The sequence below is a fragment of the Taeniopygia guttata genome, chromosome 3, assembly GCF_048771995.1.
Source record: "Taeniopygia guttata chromosome 3, bTaeGut7.mat, whole genome shotgun sequence".
Lineage (NCBI taxonomy): Eukaryota > Metazoa > Chordata > Aves > Passeriformes > Estrildidae > Taeniopygia > Taeniopygia guttata.
The window spans coordinates 84,078,336-84,101,312 of NC_133027.1; the positions used below are offsets into that span (position 1 = coordinate 84,078,336).

At 36.6% G+C, this 22,977-nt stretch overlaps 1 protein-coding gene across 11 annotated transcripts in view; it reads right to left on the minus strand.

The window, feature by feature from the left end:
- SDCCAG8 (SHH signaling and ciliogenesis regulator SDCCAG8) overlaps positions 1-22,977 on the minus strand; it is a 104,946-nt gene that overhangs the window by 50,151 nt on the left and 31,818 nt on the right. For all 11 annotated transcript variants that reach the window (XM_030269622.4, XM_072927271.1, XM_072927270.1 and 8 more), the window contains one exon: positions 16,724-16,866. In XM_030269622.4, the coding sequence (XP_030125482.4) occupies positions 16,724-16,866 (143 nt within the window). The remainder of the gene's footprint in view (positions 1-16,723; positions 16,867-22,977) is intronic.

Consider the following 22,977-nt stretch of genomic DNA (forward strand, 5'->3'; position numbering starts at 1 on the left):
CAATTTCTTAAATCAGTTCTTTCACAATTCAGAGTAAAAGAAAATCTATGGACTGTATACAGGAGACAGTCCTTAGTCCCTCCAGCATTAGTGCGAAGACATCAAAGGTCTCCTACTACAAAAACTTCAGAATGTCTTATATTCACTCATGGAAAGCACAGAGACAATGAAAAGCAAAGCTACAACTGACTAATTTTGATGACACAGGTAATACCTGAATCAAGAAATGACAGCTAAAGATTAATTGTTCCAGAACTTTTAAAACCTTCATCTATAGAGGTCAAATATAGGAGATGAGTGGTTAAAGTGCACCAGCCTGTTCTCTACTGGAATTCAAACACTAGTTCTACTGAGTGCAAAACACTAAACACAGTAAAATGCACATCTGGTTGGTCACAACACTGATCAGTTTTACCAAAGCAGACACATTGAACTCATGGAAACTTTCACTTCTGTGTAACAAAGTCAGAAGCAACCAAAGACTCAATCATGGAGAAAGTTCAAGCTCTTCTTGAGCCCTGTTCTGAAGCACAGGTTTTCCACAGTGATTTTAGTCCTGGACACCTGTTTTAAGTCTGCATTATGGCTATTAATAGTCATAGTTAACTCAATTAACTGGCATACAAGTCTCAATGAACTCAATACTGGTTTGCAGTGCATGAAAGTTATGCTTTCCAAATGTTCTTGACAAAACAAAATGCACTGTGAACTGTAGCTTAGCACAGGAAGAAGATAATTGCCATTTCTGACAAACTTTAAAAAAATCTTTGCTGTAACTGAAAGTGAAAAATTCAAAGTGAAAATTCACTTTGATCTCAAAGCTAACATGAAGGTATGCTGACTGAATTTGAGCCATCAAAATTAATTTTAAAAAAACAAATAAAAACCCAAACCAAAATAACCCCCCAAATCAAAACACCTTTCTCACCACTAACAAACAAAAATTGGATCACAGATCCATTTACAAGAGAAGTCCACTCTCTGCCAAAGGGCTTTGCAGTAAAGAAAATGGAAGTATTTAAACACTAGTGACATAAAAGTCGTATTTGACACAACTAAAAGCCCATATATTTTTGACTAGAATAAAACAGAACTTTGAATTTCAGTACAGTAAAATAGTTTGAATTTCACTACAGTTCAATAGTATCTATTTCTGAAGGAGTCTTTTCAGTTTGCTAACAGTAAAAATACAAAAAATAAAAAATCAGGATGATTCTTAAGGTAGATTTAGGCCTCTGACTGGAGGTTGCCAGTATTTCTTCTGACAAAGCAACTACAATTTGAAGCAACCATGCTTCCTATATTGGCTATTTGATTTTTCCATGAGATCAACATGTGGCATTTTTTAAAAAGGTAATAGATCCATTAGTAATGACTATGAACTTAACTGGACAAAATAAAATACCCTAACAATTAGTTCAGTCATACACAAGTGGTTATCATAGCATTATTTTTGGCATCTTCATTTCATATCAATTATAGTTCAAAATAGAACTATAAAGCATTTTTGCTTTCATATATGCTTGCTTTAACCCAAACTTCATAAATCATTAAGGAGTAGCCTGCATTTAGTGTTCCAAATGCTTGAGCTGTCTAAACTAACAAGACTCGTCTAAATGATGACCAGTCCTGGAACTCTGCACCCACGCTCAGACTTGGGCAGCAGAAGGACCAGTCAAGCCTAACACTGATGCTTTTACCACATGCCTCAGTGGTCCAGAACAAACCCCCTTCCTAGGTAACATCTAGCCAAGTGGGCCAGCACTGTGAGCCACTGCACAACAAATTACCTCAGAAGAGAGAAAGGACTCAGCTCTTTCAGAGGAAATGAGCTTTCTCTCACAGTATTTTTGAAAATAAATGTATAGCAGAAGATTCTGTACCAAACTGGAAAAGTTTCGAGGAGTTACCCAAGCATTTTATTCCCAGTATCTTTAATAAAATCTGGCATGAAGTCACTCAAATCAATTAAAACTCTTGAAAGTAGGACTTGAAAGACTACATGTATTAGAAGCCCTAAAGACCAAATAACTTTGGGTACAAAGGCTCAGCAGTGTTTTGTGCAGTCTGCATTGCAAACTTTCTGCAATACAGATTCAGTGGACTGTCCAATATGAGCACCTTCACCTTCTCATAGGCTATTTTATCTTATTATTTCACCTGCAAGTGTCAAAGGAAAAATTGAAAACTTGAGCATATCCTTGCTCTTCTCTCAGGCTACAGAAGGAGAAAAACCCAACCAAGCCACACATTCATTATAAAAAGGACAAAAAAAAGTGTAAAAGCTGAAACAAGATGTCACAATACCTGACTTATTCTCTAAGGGGACACATGAGAAAATTTTTTGCTAACTCTAACTTTATTACCAGACACTATTCAAAACTCACAATGATAAAGGTCATAAAAGAAGGTATACAGAATAAGATCACACTTCACAAACTTCTTTCCCCTGTATTTTTAATGTATTTTTGTATGTATGTCATACATAGAATAGTAAGGGCTCATTTTTTATTTTTTCAGGCTAGCAGACAAGTCTAAAGGTTGGGCTACAAACATGATAAAAACCCCCAATGTACCAAGAAGTCATTCTCCCCAGGAATAGTATTAAATAATTCTATCTATTAATGTAAAACTTCTGTAACTCCTTTCAGACCAGCCTTTCAATTTAACAGCACTGCAGTACCCCATTCAGCTATTAACAAAAGAGAATGTGTTTACTGAGTTTTATCATATGCTATCCAATCTTAGTATTTTCAAAGATTTAAGTAAGAAAATGCAACACAGTAAGACCTGTAATTCTGCAGGTAAACGGGTACATGCTGGTTTTAAATGTAGCTATGATTCAAAATTATTGCTTTCCACAACTTCTAAATTAACAGAGCTCTAGACCATGCACCTTGCTCATATGTTTGAATCAACTCAATAAGAAGGCTCAGGGTCACAAGATTTCTCCCTTTCCTTTAAATTGGGCTTCTAGCAACACTTTGTTTAGACTGACTGTTTTGGTTATCTTCTTTTGTAAGGCCTATGAATTTTCATCTAATAGGACCTTGTTAAAAGCTATGGTTGCTCTGAATGAGGACTTAGATGGACAGTGTTTAGTGGTTTCCTCTTAATAAACACTGTAGATTTTTTTTGCCATCTGAATTTTTGTAATAAAGGTTTTGGTTTTCTCAGTGCTTGTGTAAATCCACACAGGATTGGATTTTATGGCTCTTGGTGCTTTTAAAAGGCAAAAGAAAGGCATGAAATGAATGTTTTAATGGCAAAACATAATTTAAAAAAAGATGTATGAGTGCATGCATCCTCAAGAATTCTGTAGAAATAGCTTTTAAAAGCATCATGATCAGGTCATTTCTTTAAACCTTTCCAAGGAGCTGAAAAATTGCCCTTCCTGTATCCCATTGAGGGAATTACCCACTGAGTTGCTCTTTTTGTCAGTTTCTGGGAGCTGACTGGATGCTGATTCTGGAGTTGGCTGCCAGGTCTTCTCAGCAGAAAGCTCAAGTTTCTGGAAACTGCCCCAGCCAGCACACTGTGTTTGGTGAGCTTCAGTAAAATCTATATTTGCATGGTCAAATTTTGAAGAAACCCAGCTATTAAATTAATTGTTGGATTTGAAGGACTGCATCATTTCTCAGGATACATGTGGGCCTATTCATGAGAAATGAGGTTCAAAAGAACCCAACCAACCAAACAAACCTTAAATCTTGTTTCTTGTATTAGTTGAGAAATACAGAGTTTCCTAAAATAATGAAATGTCAGAGCTTTCTTCTCATAACTACGAGAAGCAATGAGAACCATGAGAAGCATTAAAAGCAATTAGAAAAGTTATGTAAAGGTCAAGGGGTGAAAAATTCAGCATTCAAATTGATCCAGCTCTTTAAATATAGATCTAGGAAGTTCGAAGGTGCAACAGAAATAACTTGAAAGTAGAAATACATTTAAAGTAAGTTAATAAAACAAAATGAAATTTCACTACCCTAGCTGAGATGAAAGGCTGGAAAAAAAACATCTCTTCCAGGCTGCTACTACTATTTCATAAAAACCCTTCAAATAATAAGAAACACTTTCGGGGGGGCAAAAAAGGAAAAGATTAAGCTCTATATAGATTTCCAACCTTATCAAGAAACTAACTACAATTGGTTGACAAACAGGCTTGAAATAATTTTCCCCAAAATGCAGGTAACTTGTCACCTGTATTCCCATTCCCAGAATTCAAGTACTGTCAACTTGTTATACTATTTTCTATTTTTTCTAAGAATTTAAATTTTGCTGAAACAGAAGTCAGTGCATATAACTTTCTTGTACCCACTGATTTTTTTTTTCCACATCTCTCTATTTAGGAAGCAGCCACACCACTGGAACTGCTTATATGTAACTCTGTATGTATTTCTACTCTATATAATAACAAGAAGTCTACAGAAACAATGAAACACTTCACTCCAAAACTTCCACTTTGCCCTTTAAGCCCTACTGAGGTATCAGGAGAAACTATACATTAATGGCTGCATGTGAAAAAAATTCCTACTCCTGACTGGCATACTTAAAATCTACTTAGAAGTTATTTCAACTAACTTGAGATATTAGCGGGCATGAGACAGAAAAATCTGTAGGACTATAGAACAGACATACAATAACTCAGAGTGTTACTCCTATGGAAGTTTCTATGAATTAAAGGACCTTGAACACACTTAACTTCTACATCTCTACTTCTATCTGCAAGGTCAGTTAACAAAATTAAAGGACTGGATTTCTTATTTACATTCAGTATAATGCAAATAATATTATATATATATATATTTTGATGTCAGAGAAAAAACGTGCCTCTAACAGTAATTAACATCTCATATTACGTCAAATATACTGACTTGGAATCAAAATCTGATTTTTCTGGCACATTTATAAGCTTTGCCATCAAGATATGTAGCTTGTAAGCAAACATCCATTCTCTCATGACTATTACCATTAGATAGTGAACTATTTGGCCCCTTAGTCCCTATAGAAACACACAATTAAATACAGCACAGGGAAAGGTGATCTTTGTGAAGTCTTAGTACGTAGCCTGAGCACTTTCAGTATTCCACATTTCTCTAGAATATTCTTTGTTCCACAAGCCACTTTTACAAAGGACTGTATGTTGAAATAATCACTTAACACAGAAGAGTTTTGCAGGTATGTGCTTTGTATAGACAAATTTACAAAAATTATTTTCCCTGTATTTAAAATAAAGGAGTAATTTTCTTGATTTATTGTGATTCTTGAATTTGTCACCAGCAGCCTCTTACAATGCAGCTTCTGGACACATTTAAGGCAGACAATGTCAGTTCAAGAGGTGTGGTCTTCTTTTCATCCTCTTACAATAAGCATTCACACAACCTATTCTTCAAGAAATTATTTGTTTTCCATCTGAATAACCCCCTGAATAACCTGATCACACAGGTGCCTGTATTCCAGGGTCAGCAGAAGGAAGGGCCTGGCAACATGTGGCCAGACATAGCCATATATTGCCACTCTAGGGACTTGCTTTTCAGCAACAGCACAGACTCAGACCAGGTTCAAATAACTGTGACTGTACTCCAAGGCTCCGCTTGTTAATACAGTAAATCCAACCATCAGGCTCCTACCATTGAATCAAAAAATGATGCAGCTAAATGATGCTGAGACCTGATCTGCTATGAACTCACTCTGCCAATTTAAATTTGTTCAAAAACCCAATGTTTTTGGTACGTTAACTTTGTACCAGCAAGCTTTATGCTGAATCAGGTATCATCTGTCCTTCCTGCAGCTGGCATAAAGTCAGCACAAACACGGCGTTGCATGCTCTAGCTAATTAAAAAGGAAAGTGCCTGTGTGCTCACACCTGATCCAGATCAGCTCAGCACAGCTGAACGATCCAGTAGATCACAGATGCACTGTGAGTGACTGCTCAACATCTACCTGCATTTTTCACACACGTTAGGTATGGACACACAACCTGCACTTAGGTTGCCACAGGCCTAATATGTGGAAGTTGATAACTATTGCTGAAATCGAGAAGAAGCTGAGGAATGTTTTTTTTCCTGCCTCCAAAGGACCAAGCCTCACAAGAACAGCTTGGGAAGAAGCAGAATCGTTTGACAGAACAAAGCACTTCTTCAGGATGACAATTTGAAAGACAATATTTGATTTTCAGGGAATTTGATCTAGGGTAAGCTAGATTTCTACTCCATCTTACAGTAAGCTACCACACATTCCAGCAAACTGACAGACCTACGACCAAAAGCAAAAGAGATGAGAAATACTGTGCTAACATTACACTGTAATTGACTATTGTTTATTTGCTCTAGATCTTACAAAAACATCCTAATGAAAACCATGCTCATCTGCCCACATGTCACAAGAGTTAGATACAAACAAGTGAGTTAAAAAAATAAAAAATCCAGCCTTATATGCCTTTTATTAATTTGTTCAGCTGTGCCATAATTTTTATATTATTCTGCTTGTAATTGCCTGCAGTATTAAAAATAATGGACAAGCAGCATAACAGTTGAAGTTTTTGGTGGTAGTTTTGTTAGGGTTTTTTTTCCCCCCTTTTGGACAGGTTATAAATCTCCTCTTTATGCTGTTAAGAGTACGGGAGAAACATATTTCAATAGCAACTTTAAAACGAAACTCACAAATTACTACCATTATGCTAAGTGCTAGATATCCCACTGTGCAGTTTTGCTTTGTGAATTTTTACCTTCTTCCATGCACACTTTTAGCCACTGATCGCACAGCCTTTCAGTGTTTTCTGCCTTTTCCTTTAAATAAACTGGCTCTGGCTCCTTCCATCTGGTTCCCCTTCCGTCAGCAACCCTGCACCTGTTCACACCTCCTCTCCTGTTGGATTCCACTGAACATTTCCTCCTCTGCCAGGGCTATTCTGGCACTCGCAACCTTTCTGTCATTCAATCCATCTGTCAGAAGTGAACTTTGTTTACCGCAAGCTTCTGCTTTCTTCTTCAAGAAGCAAAGCCCCTCAAGGTCATTGTCAAATGAACTGTCGGTGTAGATTTAAATCCACTTCTGCTAACCAGCAGCAGATGAAGTTCTTTACAGTCCTGTATTTGTGAAGATCAGTTTGGGGTGTAGGAGAAATAGTAAGAAGCAAAAAGAATAGCTTTTAATCATTATTTGTTAACTCCAACAGCTAACGTGTTTTTCTTCAAATACACGTATCTGCTCCTTCTTGCTAGGGCTAGCACAATCTGAGAAAGATTTTGCAGAGCTATGTGAAGAAGTGGAAAAGGCTGATAAAAATATTACAAATAAAATAATAAATGAAGACTTTTGACTCTGACTTTAATGCTATGTTACAGAGCTATTGACTAATATACAAAGAGAAAATGGGAACAGTTGAATGAGTAAGTTTACAGTAAAATCTTAAAGTGGTCAAGAGTGGCACTTATTTAAAATTATTTAATCTGCAGCATTTTTTTTTGCCTTACCTATTGATGTTTCAAATGCAACAGTATTAAAAGAAAGAAAAAAAACCCCTTAATATTTTTTTTTGTTTTTGAGCCTTTTAAAACACACATATGCAACTCTTTGTTAGAATACTGTCTTCTACATTGAGGCAAATTGTAAAGACAGGCTGAAACTAAACTCTTATTGTCAACAGGATACATTATTTTTAGCAATTCCTGTGTCCATATTTCTTTTCAGGAATACACTCTAATAACCAAAAGTTCCATGAATTATTAACTAAACTCCTTGACAGTCTCATTCTTCTAAAACAAGAAATACCTTCAATTTCACAGCACACCCTGGTATCCTTCAGAAAAAAGGACAACCTTTTACCAAGATAAATACAATACCAAAAAAAAAAAACAAAAACCCAAAACCAAACAAACCCATATTTGATGTTTTTAAAGTAATTACAATAAGCCACCCATTTTATTACCTCTTTACCACAAATGAATTTAAAGTAAAGTTTTCTGGGTCAAATCCAGGAAGTAATCCAATCTCATTAACAGAAATGTATTAACAGAAATGTATTAAGAGAAATACATTAATACTTACATTAGATCTGAATTTGACTTCAATGAAAATTGTATTGACAAATACTGCCTAAGTTTAGCAGAATAAAAACTGAATACTGATCTATCACTTATATGGGGATTAGTCCCTGCATTTGCAAGGAAGTATTTTCTCATGCTATGGTCTTCTTCCACAGGAAACTAGATGCAGGTAAATAAATGCGCTGGAAATAGAAGAGGAATTCTAATACAAAAAACTATGCAGGAGTGTCCCACCTGACTACAGAGACACTTTAATTCCCCAGTGATTTAAGTCATAGAGAAGCCAACTGACCAACAAGGAGAAGTTAACCGCAAAAAGTTGCTCCTATTTCTACAAAAGTATAGTTTGACATGCAAACCACCAAACGCACAGGGGCAACCAAGAGCAGCACACTATTAACCCTGCCACGCTGGCAGCACGGCCAGGGCGAGGAGCTCAGCCCTGTCGAGTAGCCGGCAGCAGCTCAGCTGCTCGCTCAGGACGGGCATCGCCCAGCGCAGCCTCTCCTGACCATCACCGGCACAAGGGCGCTGCACAAGGGCCGAGCAAGGAGAGCAGCCAGGCGGCCAAGGCTGGCGTGCTCAGGGGATTTTTTTTTTTTCCCTTTCTCCCTCCATCCACCAGCTACTTTCTCCAGGAATGACAACCTACAGGCTGATGCTCTTCAATGTGAAGTTGGATGAAGTCTGCAGCTGATGACCTTTTGGGTTCTCTGTTGAATTTTTTCCTAAGGCAAGAACTTCAGGAGCAGAATTTTGCACAGCAAAGGAAAAATACCCACAAATCAACAACCGCTGTGACTGCACAAAATAAACAACTTTGAATATACTTCTGAAAGCACAAGACAGCTTTTAAAATTCTCGAAGTTCACAAATACCAAATGCTGACATAAAAAGTACATTTTAGCTTATTGTAAAAACAAGCTTTCAATGTACTTGAGAGAAAAGCTTTAGAACAAGTCAGAAATAATGATAAAAATCAGAACCATTTTTTCCAGTAGCAAATTCAGCAAAAAATCCAGCAGCCTTGAATACATGTATCTGAAAGGCTTCTCTAGTTCAAAAAAAAAAAATCATTATCCTGTTGTCATTAGTCACACAACTAAAAAACCTAATTTGAATGAGACCAAAGTAAATATTTGATACACACTCATAAACTTATTACTATTAATGCTGAATAATAACTGTTCAAAACAAAGACCTTATAAAGATGTTTGTTTTCTACAGCAGTTAGTCTCTTCAGTGTTTCATCTGAATTCACCATTCGCTTCAAAGCACTTTAAGTATTGTCACTGTTCCTGAACCACACTCTACATGCAGTAGCAATTTGGCTGCCTCAACAACCTGATGTGATCATTGATGTGACCAGTTGCAGTTTAAACGCCATAAAAAAAAATTAGATGAATCTAATCTAAAATCTGAACATGTATTATTGTCTTTTCCTTAAAAAATATTTATTGTAGGACAATAAATACAATTACTAACCATGTTAAAACTCATTTAAATTAATAATAATAATTTATAAACACTTTAATATTCAAAATTAACGTATGATTTTGTATTTGTTCTTTACTCCTTCAATTACATTTTTTTCTTAGCTTATAAACTTTGTCAATGGCCTTTATATGTTTGTACAATCACTTAAATGTTTAAAATATTAAATAGAATTATATTTAAATAATTGTGTGTTATCTTGACACAAAGTGTATCAGCTTAGAAAATTTTACAACGCCCTGCCAGAAGACGACAGAACCGATTTATTTCAAATCACTCAGTATCAGTCTTCATAAAGCAGCATATGGTCTTATTGTGGCAGGTAAAATATTTTACCTTCTATAATAACGCAGAACAGCTAATTTATCTACATGCTGTATAATCAGATAAACAATTTCAGCTGCACAAAAACCTGTAGGCAAGGGAGAAATTTATCCCCCACCTCTTTATTGATTTTTCCACGTATGCATTCATATGATTGTTAACAATAGAGGCTATTCTTTCTCCCACCTCCTTCTTCCATTCCCTTAAAGCAAGCCCTTCTTTTCAGTAGTGAAAATATTTGCAGTTTATACAGCTGCAGGACAAAGAACTCAGATTTTCACAGAGTTGCTCAGGGGAAAAGGAAGGGGGAACCAAAAAAAAAAGCTCTGCAAGATTCAGTTGCAAGTAAAGCAGAGTGAATGACAACTTTCAAAGCTACCACAATAATTTACTAATGTGCTGCTATAGCAAATAAGTATAATTTTTTTTGACAGCACCAAATTAGATTTATTGCAGAAACTGCTGCATAAATAGCATATGGCTATGTTATACTACCTATTTCAAATCCCTGCAATGTTTCCTCCCCTCCCTGCTCAAAATGGATAATTGAGCCAAGCTATAAACCTTCTGCAGACAAGATACACACAAGTTCAAAAAGCAGATGCAGGATACATAGTTTTTTGTTGTTTTTTTATTAAAATGGTCTAAAAAAGTGTCACATACACTGATCAAACAAACCCTGGTAGTAATAGGTAAGATCTCCCTTAATACACTTCAGGATTTTATTTCCCTCTTTCTTCGATAAAATTTTATTTTCACTTCTTTTTCAAGCTGACAGTCATCAACACGGGGCATGACCCCGTAATCCTCTCACACATGACTACCCCTTACTTGCACAAGAAATCCTATTGATCTTTACTTCTTACGTGAGTCAAATTATTCATGTGACTCAGGTTCAGAAGGGTCGGACCTCCATTCATCCCTCTCCAGCTCTCATTTATGAGTAGGGAAGTGCCTCCTCCGAGCGAAAGTAAAACATCAGGAAACTGGTTCCATTCACTGGAGGGGCCCATCCCTGTGGGAAGGTGCCGACCCACGGCTCTCCCGCCTTTCCAGGGCAGCGAAGCTTCCTCATCGCTTTCCCAGATCAGTCCCCGGACACACGTGCTTTCGCATTTCTGTCACTCGCCACATTCAGTTCGCTACACCGCTACGGCAAGACACGAAACCAGGTAACATCAGCACGGGGCAGGGCCGAGAGCAAAGCCCCGCGTTTTTGAGGACGGAGGGGGCCCGCCGCCGCGGAGGTCGCCGAGGGCCGCGGTGCCGGCGCGGGCCCGGGCCCGTCCCCGCCCGCCGCCCAGCTCCGCAAAGACTTTGGAAGGTCTGGCGTGCGGCCGGCGGGCACACCACTGCACACATCGCGCACGGCTGCGGCCACCCCGCCGCTCGCCTGGCGGTGGTCAGTCCTCCCAGCTGCCCTATCCGTTACTGTCTGATTAGCTCTGCGAAGGAGCCCCTCCCCGGCCAGCTTTCCCCGCCATCTGTTCCACACGCGATGGCTGCCGCCCAGCAGCCTCGCGCTGCCCTCCTACCTGGCACCCGGCTCCCGGCCTTACCCCAAAGTGCTAACACAGGTTCTCGCTGCTGGCAGAGTCAGGATTTCATTACTACTACTTTGACAAGTGCAGGGTTGTTTGTAATTTCTCTTTTATCCTGATTTTGATTGTACAACCACCTCCCACTGATTCAGTTTGCTTCAGTTTTGTTGCTCACAGATTTTACTCTCCACATTAATCTCCCTCTGGCATGTTACTGCATCTGTTCCCTTTTTTATTATTAATTTTCAAATTCCCACCATTTTTGACAAAAAGGAGGTAATCTACACTCTGCTTCTGCCCATTTCATTTTCTTTAATTTGGAAGATAAGTATGAAAGCGTGCCAAAGAAGTTAATTCTCCGTTAACAGTTTATTTTCTGGCATCCTGATGCCTTTGTATATGAAAACCAGATAGAAATAAATGTTGACTGAATCACAACAACATAGTCGCAACCGTCCTTAAATTTAATGAAAAGTAAACATATGAAGCAGAATCTAAAAAGTTTATTAGTTAGAGTTGTTTCATGTTATCACTCATTCCTGCATTTTAAAATAATGCTTTTGCATATTGATATTTTTTTCAAAAAAAAAATAGAAATCAATCACTGGTTACACCTCATTTCTGTTTCCTCCCCCCACATCTCCAATTCTAGTGTTATTGGTACTTTCATCAGTTAGTCGGAGTAGATTAAGCATATCTCAGACATTTAATATTAGTAAAAACATTTCTCCAAAACTCCTTCCCAGTATAGATGACGGACTCTGAAGTGCTAAAATTGTTGGAAAAGGCATGGTAGTAAGCATGTTGCTAACTGATAGATACTACTAGAAAAAAACCCACAATAAATACTAAGTATTGTGCAACTCCCTATAAAGATGTGTATAACCACTGGGAAGTTTATGTTTTATCATTTAATAGTATAGCTTAAACAGGGAGAACAATGAATGAGGCAGGCTGCAAATTCTAACAAGGCACACTGGTGACGACATACAGCTCAGCACCAGAGCTTCAGCCATTAAACTTTGCCACATTAACCCTGGAGGGTATGTGCTTTTTTTATTGTACATGTAATAGAAACTAGTCTTAACGGAGTCGCTGAAACCAGCAAGAAGGACCAATGTAGAGTAGGATGACTACAGCACTGCTAAAACCCAATTGGGATGTCCTTAGATATGCTGCTTTCTAGAGATCATATCATTGCCAAAAAGAGGGAAGAAATATCACATAACGGGGGGAAAAGAATAATCAAGAAAAACAACACCCACTGATCCACGGTAATATAAACTCTAGTCCCTCAAGAGAGTGGCACAGGGATTTAGGGCAGCTTGGTGGCTCACCTGAATGTGAAAGCACATGTTCATTTAGTAATTTTGCCCTACCTACAAACTAACCTTGAGAAGTTTCTAGTGTTTCATATAAGCAAACAAGAATAATAAATTTTAAACTAAACTAAATCTGCTTCTATTCTAGTCAATTATATTTCCAATCAAATTTCAGATGACATTTCAGTCAAAAATATCTTGAGCCATCCATCTATTTATTCCTGAGAAAATGCATGATGACATAATAAAATTTTCATTTTGAAATTTGATGATTCCTTCACTTCTTAGGATTTAACTTGTTAGGTGTATGTGAACAGGAACTACACCTGACTGCAACCGAATCAAAAAATACCTCCAGATCTGGTTTGAAAGAAAAAGAGGAATGTTTTTTAATGATGATTCTGTTACACAAGAATAGTGATTTTTTTTTTTTACATTAGATGGCACACTAAGATCTGGACAAGTTGTTAACAGCTTGCATCTTTCATATGATCTTTTCCATTAGCATATTGACATGATTTTTAATGACTTTTTTTCCTTAACTAAGAACAATAGACCTGTATGTTTTCTACCCTCTGAAGAAGAGCTTCAGGTAAGCTTAATTAGCAAGACCTAACCTTGCCAAAGTAAGAGAAATTTGACTTAAGAACGAATTTTATAAGATTCTCCTACTACAGTACCCTCAAAACTGAAACTAGGGCAAAAGAAACCCCCAAGAAAACTTTAAACAATTGTGGTCAATCTCATAGCATGGTGACATCTGCAAAGTTACATGACTGACAAGCAAAACTACACACTAGAAGTTCTGTGTTTCTCCTGTATTTTGAAGACATACACATTAGAATTACTAACTAGATTCAATAGCAGAAAGTGCATGTTAATAGCAAGTATTTCTAAGCAACATATTGCTCCAGGAAGAAAGGTGACAGGAAAAGGCAATTTTAAACTCTGTGGCAATGGTTTAGAATAGCTAATTGTAACCTTTTTTTTCTTCCTTTTTAACAAGTACATTTTGTTAACTTAGAAGCTGTTTAGTTGGTAATCAATCAACAGTGTCTGAAAACTAGGATACAGCAAAGAAGTGGGACTCCTGGAGAAGAGTGCTGTTCTGCTGAGTACTTTCTTTGCACATTATGACACAGATTGCATGTTTTTTCTCATTTATTCATTTCATAGACATTTATCTAATTTTTATACATTAAAATCCAAAGTTCTTGTATTCATTTATAATCGTATTTATTTACAATATCGAAACTTAGAATCAGTGGATTAGTGAAGTTTTTCTCCTTAGTAATAAGGAGAAAACAAATAATTTTTTTCTGTATCTCCTCAGCTACCTCTAATTTCTGCCAGAACAGCACAGACAGGTCATGCAAGGCAACAGAAAGACTATCCACAATCGTGTAACAGCAGTACAGGCCACCCTCAACTCCAGCGTTGTGAGAAGACTTGGAGTGAACCAGCTGGTCCTCTCCTGAAAAGAAGAGAATCAGCAAGACAAGGCCAAGGCCAGAATACCCTAGAGATGCACTAAATCAGTGCAATTTCTGCAGCAACCTCCTACAGGCAGGACTCTAGAGCTTAAAATCTGTTTTCCTTGGCAAGTGCCACAGTGAACGAGTCTCCAATCCCCATAGGATTGCTATTACCCCTACCCTTCAAGTATTTTTACTGACACAGTTGCCATTTGAGGTTAAGGGAATAAATGAAAAGAGGCAAACCATAAGTGCATATAATTTACATGCAACAACTATGGATGTACCAATCCATGAAAAACATACTGAGTTCAAAATGCAAAACTAATGCCGCTAGAGACATGTAACCTTCAGACCTTCACTAGCACAGAAAACCTGTTCTGCCAGGAGGTGAGCTGAGAGGAAAAAAGAGTACAGGCTAAGGACAAGCGTCATTTCAGTAGAAGATGTTTTCCTCTGCAAGGCAGGGAAAACAGGCAATACTACGAGAACATTTGAAACCCTGTCCTACGAATTTAATTTCAAGGGGAAAGCGGGTAACATCAGGAGCAATGAATCGCTCCTCTCTTTTTCCCCTTCTTCAAGCAACATCACCTAACGTATTTTTTGAAAGCAGACAGACACTCCAAGTGTACAGAAAACACAAAAATCTACAAAGTGTTATAGAATTTGGGGAATGTCAAGGAAACAAAAATTTGAACCTATTTCCCCATGTCTCAGCATATACATTTTTCCAATAAATACACATCAGCATAGAAAACATTTCAGTTCTTGTAAGGAGATGCCAAACATGGACACACAGTAACACAAAAAAAAAACAACCCCAACCACGCCCAAAAAAATAAAACCGAACCAACCAACCAAATCCTCCAAACCCACAAAAAAAGCCCCAAATAATCAAAAAACCCCCGAAGAAATTAGGACCTTGCAGAAGACTGTCTGCGCTAGGTCAAAGGAGCCATGGCAGTTCAGCATCTGTCTGAAAAAGCAGGCATCTGTGAAATTGTATGAGAACATGGCCAGCACAGAGCACTACATCCCAAAATACTATTCCCAGTCTCTAATGATTTGCAGCTCAGAAACTTTCTGAGTCAGACTGTACCTCAAAAAGCTACCTGAATCATCTCTATATGTCAGGTATCTAGCTTTAATTACTTTGCTATGTAAAAGTAGGCAATACTTCTCATTTTTACATTTTGAGTACTTTTACCAAAAAAAAAAAAAACCTTAAAAATTATAGATTCGCTAGTCAGATTTCCTCCAAGATATCCAGAGCTTTATTGCAGATAATCAGCCTTTGCTAAAAGGAGCGTGGTAAAGCCATTTGGTTAGCTATCACAACAAATCATTATTAATAAAGTTCTGCTAAATCCAAACTTTAGATATCTTAACAACTCACCCAAAACTTTTTTCAAGTTCATTAACCTCTAGCATATTTTTTTCTCTAAATACAGGCTGTTAGAGTGGTACTTTCTTCCATCTGTTAAACAACCGTGCTCTGAATTACACAGAAATTTAGCTGAATAAAAAAATGATTCATTGAATTTAATAGTTTAGACAAGGCTCTATTTTATTTCCATTTACTCAATGGCAGAATTCTCACAAAGCCCAAAAAGTACAAGACTTGGAAAAACACACAGACTTCTGTTAAGTGATAAAAACCTAAGCTTTTTTTCCCCCCCACCATGAAAAATTTAACTTAACTTTTTCCCTTACGTACTGAGTGAAAGCTGCCAGATTTGTTTATGGTTGTTCATTCTTGGGGGGAGCAGGGCAATAGAACAAAAAACCCACACACATAACCAAAAGCTTGCGAACAGTTGGACAATAGCATTTTCCAAGACAAAAGGAAAAAAGTTCTGCAGTTACCCAAACTCAAGTTGCAATGAATAATTGACATGTCAGCCTTCTGGAGTTTTCTAGAAACATGAGTGCAGGAAAAGACATTGGGAACTATACCCAAGGATGGAATATGCTTAGGAGAAGTCTTTCATTACACAATGCATTGTACTGCATCTTCACTGAGCAAGAGACTGAAACACCCTCCTCACATACTTAAGCTTACCTCATACAGAAAAATTATGTTCTTTTATATATTTATATACATATTCCTGGTCATTCTGTTGAAAAAAATTCAGGTTATTAATCTGAGAACTCCTATGCTCAAAGGTGCTGCTCTACACTACAATCTCAAACAACATTTCAAATAAATTTGTCCTATTAAGCACAGCAACAGAAAAAAAGGGTAGCTGCAGCATCCCTTGCTCTTCCTGCCTAAAACCATGCCACCTCGCCACCAGAGCTGAACATTGCCTCTTCTACACACTAATAATTCACTTTTATAAATTATAGTTCATAACTCACTTCGTAGTTCAAAACTCACTTATTCAAATCTCCACTTCTAACACAACTGAGGGCTGCTGTAGGCAATGACTGCAAGTATCTACAACTGTGGGGAAGCCTGTGGCAAAAAATTAGCAGAATGAAATTGGTACTACAGCATGTAATAGGATAAGGGGTACCTGGTGAGGTGCAGTTGGTGCTCAGATTTACTCAGCAGTTCTGTCAGTTTTAGGCACTCCTCTCTGGCTTCTGTCACATCCTGCTGGGCTTGTTCCAAACGCTGTTTGTTCCCATTAAGCTCTAATCCCAGTTTTTCTATTTTCTTAGAAAATTACAGAACCAAAGAAAGTATATTTAAGAAATACATAGAGATACATTTTAAGACAAAAAAAAAAGCACCTGAAACTAATGCACATTTTGTTTTTGAACAAAAGTAGTTACTCAATAAAAAATGCAAAACAAGTAAATTAAATTATTTGAAATTACATTCTTATGAAAAGCCAAAATGTGTTTCATATTTAAATACTCTAATACACAATCAATGTTATTGTGTTCATGCAGCTTAAGAGTTACAGACATTCAAGTATTTTCCATTTTTCTCATGTGAAGGCTCCATATTTGTGGCCTGAATTCACTGTGCTAGCGAGTCAGAAAGGCAGTGGAAGAGTGGCCATCTTCAGAAGCTGCTTGACATAAGACTGCCCTCATGAGAATTAATTTCTTTTTATTTTTTATTGCCTATTACATAACCAGTGACAAGACTTTGTCAGCTAGTATTACACAAGAGAATAAAGGTAATTTTGTGATTTTACCATTATTGAAAAGACGTATTTCTGACTTCTATCTGAACCCTAAACATACCAGCTGCTGTTAATCCTATTATTTTATTAATATCATTAGTATCTACAAGTCAACACAGTAACTAAATTTGATGAGTCTATTAACTTTCTTACAAATAACCATGGTCAAGTTTGCATGACTAACGTCTTCAAGTCCAGTGCTATGTACTAGATCTACGTTATCCCAGTCATATTGTCAGCAATTTAAACATTTTTCATAGAAATTCTGAGAAACAATGTCTTTTTCTTCAAGTCCATATACAACATACAAGTACCTGTAGGAATATATCTGTAACACAATACTACACTTTGTTCTGAGGTTGCTTTTAGGAAGGCCAATAGAGTACAGAAGAAGCTGACTGTGTAGTTTTACCATGTAGTAACTGTTCTGCACTAACTCCCTACATAAATATTTATTTGTCATTGGGGTTGCAGGGAACTTGCATGTTTTTCAGTCAACTAAACTCTGAAAGGTCATTTATAGTACAGAGTAAAATTGTTCGCATAAGGAGTTAGTGCTGAATATCTATTATATTTTAAATTCATACCATAGCTTATTTGTGATAGCTTCCTCATGTAGAAAAGAGGCAATATCTTCTTTAATTAATGAAATTACTCATTCAAACATCCTACAAGAACAAATGACTATAACCCCACCCCAATACAAACATTTGAGGCATTTTCATAACAACATTATCTCTTTTCCTCTCATAAAAGTGTTAATCTAAACTACTTACAGTCATGATATCAAACAAATACATTATTTTCATCCAGAAAAACAACACAATTTCAATAGTGTTGGGTTTTTTTAATTTTGCCATTTACTTAACTGTACACTTTTTTCCACCAAAGAACACTCAACAAAGGATCATGAAGGAAATTTTGATTAGAATTTAAATGTCACCTTGCTTTATCACATGTACTTTCTACCAAATTATTTTGGGAATTCCAAATTCAGATGCAAAGATAGTAAAACTATCTACAAAATTGTTAATACTTTTCTCTTCTAAAGAATATAACAACCTATTACACTGACAGAATATTTTAAAATCAGGTGCTCAAAGATATTCAGTTACAAATGCTTTGCATTTTCACTTTACAGACTTGTGTATTTTAAATAGAAGTCTCAGTGGGTTCTCTATTCTTAACAATAGCAGTTCATAAGTGTTATTTTTCCATTCATAGTAAACAGGGACATGAACTCTTCACTGTCTTCACAAGTTAAAGATAGGGAAGTTCTATAACATTCCTAAAATCTGCTTTAAAAGTGCATCCATTCAGCACACCTTTAAACAAACCAAACCGCAAATTAGTCCAAAAGCATCAGCTAAGTACTTTAAAAAAGCACAACCTCAGCTGGGAATATAAATACACTCTAGATCGCTCCTTCAGGGAAAAGTTTCAAGGAACAGATGGGCTTTACACCATTGCCTCAAGTTAAACAGGCTCAGTCAGGTCTTGACACAAACTCACAGAAGGAAGCAGATTCCAAGTGCAAGAACCTCTGGTGAAAATGTTTTGCTTCCATCAGCCAGATGTTGAACCTTCAGGGCTGAACTCAAGAACACATCCATAGATTTTAGTTGCCATAAAAATGCAGGGGGAAATTCTCAGATAGGGAAGTGTCACTTCATGACAGGATCTTTAAACATTCACAGGTGTCTTATCATTTCTATTAGAAATATGAAGAAAATGAATATGTGGCTTGAAGAACAATTTTACTTGTGCTAGTTTCATCAGTAATTCCATAATCCAGTATCAGCTCCTTTACACTCATGCGCATATGTTTGTGCTTGTGTGTAAGTATATACAGACATACATAAACATCTTAAAATACCAATGTTTGGAGGTGCTTGCAGCACGACCTATATTCTGGAATTCTGGTAATGACCATGGCAGAAACAGCAGACAATCCCATGAGAAAGGGATGGCAGAAAAATGCTACCCAATAAAACATGTTAACAGTAACTCAGAAACAGCCAATCCAGGTATATTTAGGCTTATCAACTAAATTATTCTTTTTGAAACTCCAAAAAAATGTTCATTCAAAATCATTTGGTAGGAGCCACACACCACACTTAGAGGCTGAAAACAGATTGTACTTGCAACACTATGGAAATTCCATTTAAAAACTCAGGCAATTGTTTGAAACATAAACCCTCAGAATCTGAGATATGTTAATATAATAAAAAACAACCCTCTTCTCTCTCCTGTTAACAATAATAATCTCACAAATACCCTCTGTCCTGAATTCTGAAACATGTCAATCTAGTCATTAGGCCATCACAACACAATTGGGATTTAATCTACAGAGAAATTACAGAATCAACGAATATTTGCTGGTTTTGCAGGGAACCTTATTAGCAACCTTTTTTCCCAACCTTTATTCAGAGTAATTTTTGTATGACTTCAGTTATCATTTCTTCTATCAGGAAGCTGTAAATAGTTCTGTAGCTGCTATCCAGGCCACATTGTAATTGTAGGGACAGAAACAAACCACCAACTAAGACATTTTGCTGACAGCTCTGTTTCTCATGCAGTGTTAATTTCATCCCTCAGTGCCTATCACCTGTGATACAGCTTTTTACCACATGATCAGAAAGTTATTTCTTCAAGGTACTTAACTTTTCAATGTATGTGAGAGACAAGAGATGGAGCACAGAACTGCAAAAAGACAGATGACAATCTTGCATTTAAGAAAATCTGAAACAGATTTTCAGTATAACAAGGAACAGAATTACCATAATGTATACGTACAACAAGACTACATTAAGGTTAGAACAGGCAACTTCTGTTGCTTAACTCTGCAACTTTAATGTACTTATTACTTCTGCACATAATTTCAAAAGTACTATTTAATATGTCTTGTTCTGCAGTTGCCCAAACTCCCAGGAATATCAACAGGCACTTTGCCATGGAAAGATGGCAGACTAAACCTCAGTAAGAGAAACACCATTACTCACCATAAACTGAAACACACTAACACCATCCTGCATCCATATTCAGCACAGTTACACAAAAGAAGTTTTACTTAAACAAAAATGAAGCATTAGTGAAGTACCACTGCAGTAAAATTTTATTCTACAATAATTATTATTTTTTCAGTTTTACCACCAACCATCTTTTATATTTTTTCTACTTCAGAGCATATAGGGCACTTTTGTATCTTTTCTTGAACCACTTAAGTGTTTCAGTTCTCCTCCATTAGTTTGTGATGCATTTAAGAATTAACTTCAGATTTTTACAATGCATCTTTAGGGGAAGACACTAGAGATGCTCATTCAGTGACACAAGTGCAACTTTCTGGAAAACATAAAAGATGATTTCTCAAACATTGAATTAATCCTTAAATACCCTTTTCATAACCTATCTGACATTATCTTCATATAACAATTCTTATGCATGTTGCAAAAATGCACTCTTTAATTAACTAGACATCTCTATCTCAGTAAAATCTGATTAAATGAAAAAAATTCATTCAAAACAAGTCAAATTAAAAATTAAAATAATTATTTCTTTTCATACAAATGCTGATTCTATTGTATGCAAAAATACAACTTTAAATTCCTAATTAGCAGATGTTTTTCACAGAATTTTACATAACAGCAAACTGACAGAAAAGACAAATACTTTTTTTAAAAAAATGAGAATGATTAAGTGGTGATAAAAAAACTTGTACTCTGAAGAAAATGTGAAAAACAACATTAGAAGACTTTTAACAAAATGAAAAATAAACTAAAACCAAATTAGTTCTTAAGTTATTTATGACATTCACTGTTGTCCCAGTATGTTTACACATCAGGTGAAAAAAATACATAGTATAACCTGAAAAGGAAATTCTGCACTGACTATATCGTTGCCCAAATTCTGCAGTAAAATAATTCTGGACTGTAAAATATTAATGTGAGTTTACACTACAATTTGTTTTGTTTCATACTTCATTTGCCACCATTGAAAAAGATTGAAGGAACATAAAATAGAACCAAAAATAGAAGAAAAAATATAGAATAATAGAAAGTTAAATATAATCACAGTGGTGGTTGGTATTTGAATGTACATCCCCAAAAGGAAATAAATAAAAATATAAAATAAAAAGGCAATCTATAAAAATATACACACTTCAAATTAATATAATTTAACAGGCCATTATGCTCATAAGCTTAGCCTCATTTACTAAAGTAGCCTTCAAAGCAGAGAGACCAGTGATAATACTCAGGACCAAGTCTTTCAAAGAAGTGCCCCCAGTGTGGCCTTGCATGTACGTTTAAATACTGTGTGTACCATTGACAGGAAATTTTTGCACTCTTTCATGCTGATCTCCATCCATGTTGTCTTCCATACCTAATAATATAATAATTAATCAGAGACAAAACTAACTGGATTTTTTTTTTTTTTTAATTTAGAAAAGCTCAACAAAACAAGACTGGTTTTGTAGAAAGATCTCAACTGTTATACTTGGATTACTATCAGGCCATAAGCAGCAGGGGTCATTTGCAGTCATTTCTATCCTAATCCTTATATCAATCAAGCAACTCTAGGTTCAGAGTGGTCTCTAAACCTCAGACCTCCCAGGCATGGCCATCTGACATAGCATATTGCACCTGAAGAGCTATCAAACTTTGTAAAGAGAGTTAGGGCCATCACAAGCTTAACCCCCACCACATCCCAACAATGGCTTTCTCCCATTTGCACTCTATTTGAATTACTGCTGCTTCCCATTCAAATCTGAATGAGGATACAAAGCACTCAAGAAAGCTACGTGTGGTTTCAAAGGGGAAACCTCCATTCTGGAAATAGATTTATTAAAAAATGTGAGAATATACAAATATGTATATATGTATATATATATGTATGTATATGTACAAAGGAGTTCAAAGACTCACCTCTTTCTAAGATGCTAATTCACAAAAACACACAAGACTACTGCAAATTCTACAAATCATTTAGCCTAAAAAGGAATTTGAAAACCTTTCCTGCCAGGAAGGGCACTTAACTGGAGCAGAAACATGAGAAGTAGCCCCAAGAAACACACATGCAAAGTTTTTTTCTGTATGGCTGGCTCAAATCAATTTATCTGTAAAGACCAGAGGGACAAGAAAGATATAGCCTACCTAGATAAGGAAAGCAGGCTGTGATTTCTTAGATGGCTATTATCCTGACTTGATCTGGTGGGACTGTTGAATTCTTCAAAGATAAGTAATTTTGTGACCCCTTTGCCACTTGTACTGCAAGGTGTGATGGCACCTGGCAGTACCACACACCTTGTGTGCTCCACTAAAAGGCAGAGCCTCAAGACAAGAGCCATCACCTAAGCAAAGGCCACCAGCCACAAACGCTCTGCTTCCAAACTGATGGAGAATTAAGAGACAGGACCTTGCAGTTTCCTAGGAAGAGCAGGGGTGCTGGGGGACTTTATGGAAATAACATGAGGGTGGATGCATTTAGAGGGACACACTTGAAATCTCACTGAAGCAAACCTGTGGTTGTTAGCTCGGGAAAGAAAAATTTATGTTGCAAAATATAGATTTATGAGTACACACACTCAATTTTAAAATTAAGACATAATCTTTAAGGTCTGTTTTTGTGCAAACTCT